This window comes from Tupaia chinensis, unplaced genomic scaffold (assembly GCF_000334495.1).
Source record: "Tupaia chinensis unplaced genomic scaffold, TupChi_1.0 Scaffold000275_1, whole genome shotgun sequence".
In the NCBI taxonomy this organism is placed as follows: Eukaryota; Metazoa; Chordata; class Mammalia; order Scandentia; family Tupaiidae; genus Tupaia; species Tupaia belangeri.
The window spans coordinates 6,022,786-6,029,149 of NW_006159757.1; the positions used below are offsets into that span (position 1 = coordinate 6,022,786).

Here is a 6,364-nt window from a genome sequence, read left to right on the forward strand (position 1 = left end):
ACCACTTTGATATGCTGTTATTTTGTTGTTTTTAAAATAGTTTAACGTTATTATTATTTTTATAGTATTATTCCAACAGACTGTATTAAAGGCAGTGATCACTAACACAGAACACGAAGGGGCTAACCATCAGCCAGGCTGTTCTCAGGACACGGCCTGTCCGGCCAGGGTCGCTGACATGCACGTTGGTAGCTCATACACTGCTACCCTCAGAGCACAGGCTGTAGGAGAAGTGAAAAGACAGATGCTGCTGTACCCTTAGAAGCTATGTAATAAATATCATCCCAAAACAAAATGGAAAAGAAAACCCTCCAGAGCACAACCACCGTAGGTCAACTGAATGTAATCTAGTTTATTCAACCAAAAATTGAAAGAGAAGGAAAATATTAAAACGAAACAAAACCAAAGCAGTTCTTAACACTAGCAGTAAATAAATTTATACAACAGTTCAGTCTGTATAATATGATGAAATAAATCTACATCTTTTCTTAGTTTGGTGCTTTGAATTATACATACAAACAACAATTACAGGGACTTGTTCACAAAGCATGTAGGCCTAGAAAAAAGGCTGTCCGGAACCCTCCATGGCAATTTGTGAGCACTAACACTGATTGCCTGGAACTGGTATTTCCTTTGCAGAGGCCCACAGCTTTGAACGAATGATTTGCCTACGACTTTTTTTTTTTCTTTTTTTTTTTTTTTCTTTCAATGCATCAAACAACTGTGGCCAGTGAAAGGAAACAAAACTGGCAGTTTGTCCATTCAGATATCAGACCTAGTTTCTTCTTAATTTCCACACTTTATTCCCCCCCGTATTCCTTTAAATTCTTGGCGTCCTTCATGCCTTTCTTATAGCTACCCAGATGCAATAAAGTCTTCCTCAAATGTACAGTATTTCTTACAATATAAGTTATATGCAATGTTCAGCATTTTTTTTTTCACAGCACTAGAGACCCTGTTAAATAGGGAATATGAGTCTGAATGGCTTATTCACAAATGGGATCCAGATTCAGTGGTTGGAACACAGACACCACAGTGAGCTCCTTTGCAAAAGTGGCAAACATCATTTTGCTTTCTGCCTTCAAAAACATATATCCATCACTCTCAGGCTTCATGATACTGCTCCTGCAAAAATGCAAGTAGAAGGGGTTGGAGGGACTCTCGCTTGGAGACCTTAATCATCGGGAAAGGCTCTAACCCATGGCGGTAACCATACTGGAAGGATGGTGAGGTCCAAAGGAGAGGCTGGACGGCGGGTGCATCGGCGTGGGGGTGGTCAGCATGTGGCTGGAGTGGCTGAACGGTGAGAGGTGACTCAGGGAGGACATGTGTCTGGAGAGGGCGGCCGGGTTAAACGAGCTGCTCTTGGGGAAGTCCTCCAGCGTGTCGTGTACCTTTTTGCACTTTTTGGATTTGCTAGACATTTTTCGGTTTCTGGTCTGGATGCCTTCCTTCTTCATAGTCAGGGGTCTGTTAATCTAAACAAAGATCAATTTTTTTTTTTTTTTTTTACTTCTTTGCTGCCTCTGAAATGACACAGGTTTTCACACACCAACGCGGGTTCTGCCGGCAGCCCCAGGTCACGGATCTGTTTCTGTTTCTGTCAGTCCCTTTCTTCCCCCCACCTCCTGCCTCCTTTCCAGGGACCCCCCAGAACCATAGACAGGTTGGTGGGAAAGGGGGTTCTGACTGTCCTCTTCTATGGCTTTTAGAGAATAAAAGAAGTGAGGCGCTCCAAGCAGAGCTTATTAAGCTTATTAATGTCAATTAATTTGGGGTAAATTTTCTCCAAGGGAACTTTGCATTTCCAAGGGATATAGCCTAACTGTATTTCTCTGGTAACTAAATTAGAGTAACTTGTCTTATTTCATTCGAATTTTCTTAAAATATTTCCTGAGAGTAGAGACTACTTACAAATCTTCAAGAGGGAAATACCGTTTCGCCTACTCATCTGACAAATCTGTTTTAGGGCTTTAAAGGCACAGCCAAGGTAACCAATAAGTTTAAGTGTTTAAGTCTAGCTCTCTGGAAAGATGTGGTGGCATCACTCTCCGCTAAGCAATTTTTGCTTGCCTTTCTTCTACCCGGCCTTCTCACAATGAGAGGTGTTGTAATAACGTCCCCTGGAATTTGCACATTCTGGGGTCATATTTTAATACAGCGTGTCTTTCCAAAGGTAACCTTTTGCCTGAATCACTGCAACAACGATTACAAGGACTGAAAGTTGCTGTTTCCACCTAGTTCTGACTCTTCTCCGCTAACTAGACAAGTCAACAGCAGTTAAACAACCTATCAACAAGTATCAAAGAACATCTAAGGTGTAAAAACACTGTGCTAGTACCCTCATCCTGAAACTTAAAGGTCAGGAATAAACAGGAGGAAAGAGACCATGGAAAGACCCCAGGAACGATCATGAGGTTTCAGCCTAGCCTACGTTGTGGTGGTTAAAATGGCTGGATCCCACACGGTCAACTGTGAGGTTTGAGTCCGGGAGCCGGCAGCTTAAAAAATGTGCTGGGTTTGTATGTGTGCGAGCCTGAGCCCGAAATCCTGCAAGGAAGGAGAAATGGAAGAGGGTCCTGACATCACCATGCCCTGTGGGGAGTGCTTTCTCTCTCTCGCTCTCTCTCGCTTTTTCTCTTTCCTGTGAGTGCATGTGTCCTCTGGCCAAGAAAAAAAAAAAAAAGAAGTCACTAGACTTCAATCCCTGAGACAGCTACCTTTCTCTCGATAAACCTCATTTGTCTTTTAAGAATATGTCTGTTTGGGGGGCCCAGTAGGGGACTTTACGAAGTAAACAAGCTACTCCCCACAGAGTCAAAGTCAGATGAACCTCAATGACATACACCTGCACCAAATAGCAAACTGCACATCTGGCTATGTTCCCAGGGAGATGTGGTAAAAAGGTTCAGTGAGTGAATCCCAGCCCCTTCCACCAGGGTTCTCAAGAGTGGAGAAAGAGGCTTCCCAGGCTCAAGGGCCCACATGTCTGCTCTCAAAGCTAGGAAAGGCCAAGTTAAAAAGGAAATCCAAGTGACTAAGAGGGACTAAGCCTCTGAGAGTAGCCCATACACAAACTCATGGAGCTGTGCTGGGAGAGGTCACCTAGCAAGGAAGACAGAGCCCCACATAGGAGCCGTGACCTCACTTCCCCTTGTGCCAGCAAAGCAAGGTGAGCGACGGCAGAAGAGCCAAGAAAGGTCACTGCCACAGACATCCCAGGGTTCCTTCTTCAAAGTCATCATCAAGATAAAGATGCAGTCTACAGAGATGACAGGAATCTACTCCCACATTAAATCTTCACCAAGATAATGCCTAGATACACAGCTCTTGACACTGGTATCTTGATATACATAGCCAGATATCTAAATATAATATCTAGTTACACAGATAGCCACACAGGCCCAGATAACCAGTCACACCACCACCTAGATACGCTGATCCTGAGATAGGCAGTTATCTAAACACCTAGATAAGGAGACAGGAACTTATGGCAAACACGTATAGCTATCTGGATGGGCAAAATAAAACGCTACCCAGGAAAACATTAATAGATTACTATCACTTATTGTTAAATACACACAAATCATCTCCTTTTACTAATGCCTACTAAGCCTGAGAAAACAGAAAACCTACTCTTGGGATACGGGAGTTCTCTCCCGGCCATTGGAGCCCAGCCATGAAGGCAGAGCTCGTTAAGAACAGAGTAGGAGGGGACCAGTGATGGCATGACAGTAAAACTCATGAGGCTGATCCATGAGGGAGGGCTCCAGGTTCACGTCCAGAGACCCCCCCGTACATATATACACTAGAATATGTGCAAGCCCATGACCTGGGGCTGGCTGAAGCTGGGGCTAGACAGCAATACGCAGACCCTGTTGGGGTGTGCTTTCTGTCTCTGTCTCTCTCTGTCTCTTTTGCTAGAAGAAGAAATAAATGTTGGGGAAGAAACAAAAAAAAAAAGAACAGAGTAAGAGTGGGCCATGGAGAATATTCCTGGACTTTTTCTTGATATGAGTTTACCTTCTTCAGAAAAAATAGATTAGCTACAGTGAGATGATATCTCATCCTAGCTAACTAGTCAAAAAACTTTACAGCTCATTTCTTATTATTTCTATATGCCCATGGAAACAGGAAATAAATATATGCATGTGCACTGCTCATTACAATTTTGCTATAATCTAAGATAAGAGATGGGCTACCTCCGTGACATAGTACTGATGTGCTGCTCAAGGGAATCTGGAGCCAAGGTTCGAATGGACACCAAGGTTCGAATCCCCAGCCCAGTCAACCTAAAACATAGGAGGCACATCTGCAAAATACCCAGGATCTGAAAGATTGAAGGACTGGAGGAAGGGGTTGGTGACATGACCAGACCCTAGGGAAAATATTCATATCTCTCTCTCTCTCTCTCAGTCTCTTATGTGTAGCTGCCCACTCTATTGTAATTTTTTTTTATTAAAATAAGAGAGCATGGGGAGCAGCAGTTAGCGTAATGGCTATGTCGCTGGACTCCCACGTAGTCGACTGAGGTACACATCCCAGACCCGGTGGCTTAAAACTCACGCCGGGCGCATGTGCATGCATGCCCAAGATCCTGAGAGGAGAATGGAGGAGAAGGGATTGCAGTGTGGCCATCCCCCCCGGGGGATGATTTCTCACTTTCTGTCTCTCTGTCTCTCTCTATCTGGCGAGCGCACATGCCCTATGGAAAAACCTCTCAAAAAAAATAAATAAATAAGAGAACATGTACTTTTTAGAGAGAGAACTAACGGAACTCATATTACTCCTGATGCTACTGACCTCCCAGAAAGGATTTCTGATACTCCGAAATTGAGCCTGCTTCTTCTACTTTATCAGCAACGTTACCTTGTACAAGAGGTTTGCTTTTTCCTGAGTCATAATTTTTTCAAGTAAAACTGAAATAAAAATCAGTTCTGTCCTTTCTATATCATGGAACTATTTGAGGCTTAAATATAATCAAGTAACATGAAAGTTCTTTGAAAGCCATAAATTACAACCCAAAAATAACTTCACAGGCTGTGCTGATGACCGATAGCTCAAAAACACCAATGCCCCAAATCTCCGAGTATTATTCATAGATCTTGCTGTCTCCAAGTGGGCAAGTAAATTGTCCAAAAGTGAATTCGGGACTTGGGATTAATTGCTGAGAACTGTACATACACCACAGTCCCAGGATCGAGTCTCGTTAGTGCTGGGCACTGCACAGGGACAAGAGAAGATGACACTGCAGGCAACGAAATGAGTTTACAGGACCCCTGGGAATCATAGCAACTGTGCCCCGAAAGTGAAGGAAGAGTAAGGTGCTGGGGTCATGCTGACAAGTTCTCAATGACTCAAAAAATCTAACCAGCAAAGCCTCCTCCTCAATTCCCAGGTATTCCTGGGTAAAATGAGTTTATTGCCAGAAAGGCCTCGAGCAAAAATCTCTGCCTCTTCTCCCTTCAGCCTCACACTTTGCCAAAGTCAGATTGGCAAAGACTTTAGAAGACTCAGAAAGAGGAGAGAGAGAGAAAAAGAAAGATAACTTTTTTCTTCTTTGCGTTTAAGGTAAACCAGAGACCTCATTAAGGTCATACTGTATCAATCAGAATTGTTTCAGGAGAAAGAAAAAAAAAAACCTGAATTTTTTTTCTTTTTTTTAACGTAAAAATACTACAAAAATGAAAAGATTAAAAATGACAGCTAAATCCAGATGGCTGGCAATTATTATTCTACTAGTATGATATAAAAGGAGAAAAAAAAAAAAAAAAACAGCATCTTTTTCCTCCTGGTATGATAACCTCACCTGGCTATTTCTTCAGGAGTTGTCTGCATGCGAAAGTTGGTTAAGACAAAAACATCAGATAGAATCTCTCAGACATTTTATTTCATGTCTTTTATACAGACAATCTATTTCAAATTCACAGCGCAGGCTTAGCCAAAGACTCTACCCCTCAGGGACTGAATCAGTCCTCTTGGTTTCAGGAATCCCTGTGCCACACATTACTTCTATTTACCTTTCTCTTTCACTCCCTCACTACTCGCTTTCCTCTTTTTGCAAGAGTTGAAAATGCAAGGAAACATCAAAATAAAACTGGTGGCTTTTCTTATTTTCCAAGGGGAAGATATTTCTTCCTTCACAACAACAACAACAAAAAGAAACCAGACAGGCCCACCATGCATGTCAGGTTGCCACACCACATGTAGCATGTTCCACACATACTAAGTATGTTGTATAGCTGTCTTAAAACTCCTTCCGTCTCAGCAAGGCTACACTCTTTTTTTTTTTTTTTTTTTTTTTTTTTTTTTTTTTTTTTTTTTTTTTTTTTTTTTTATTTTTTTTTTTTTTATTTTGTTTTAC

General features: G+C 42.2%; 1 protein-coding gene across 5 annotated transcripts in view; it reads right to left on the minus strand.

Moving 5' to 3' along the window:
* Positions 1 to 337: 337 nt before the first annotated feature.
* GATA3 (GATA binding protein 3) overlaps positions 338 to 6,364 on the minus strand; it is a 31,285-nt gene continuing 25,258 nt past the window's right edge. For 4 of the 5 annotated variants that reach the window (XM_006150035.3, XM_006150037.2, XM_006150034.2 and 1 more), the window contains exon 6: positions 338 to 1,478. In XM_006150035.3, coding sequence (XP_006150097.1) covers positions 1,194 to 1,478 — 285 coding nt within the window. In that variant the 3' untranslated portion in view covers positions 338 to 1,193. The remainder of the gene's footprint in view (positions 1,479 to 6,364) is intronic. The other variant, NM_001290515.1, reaches the window with a different exon arrangement.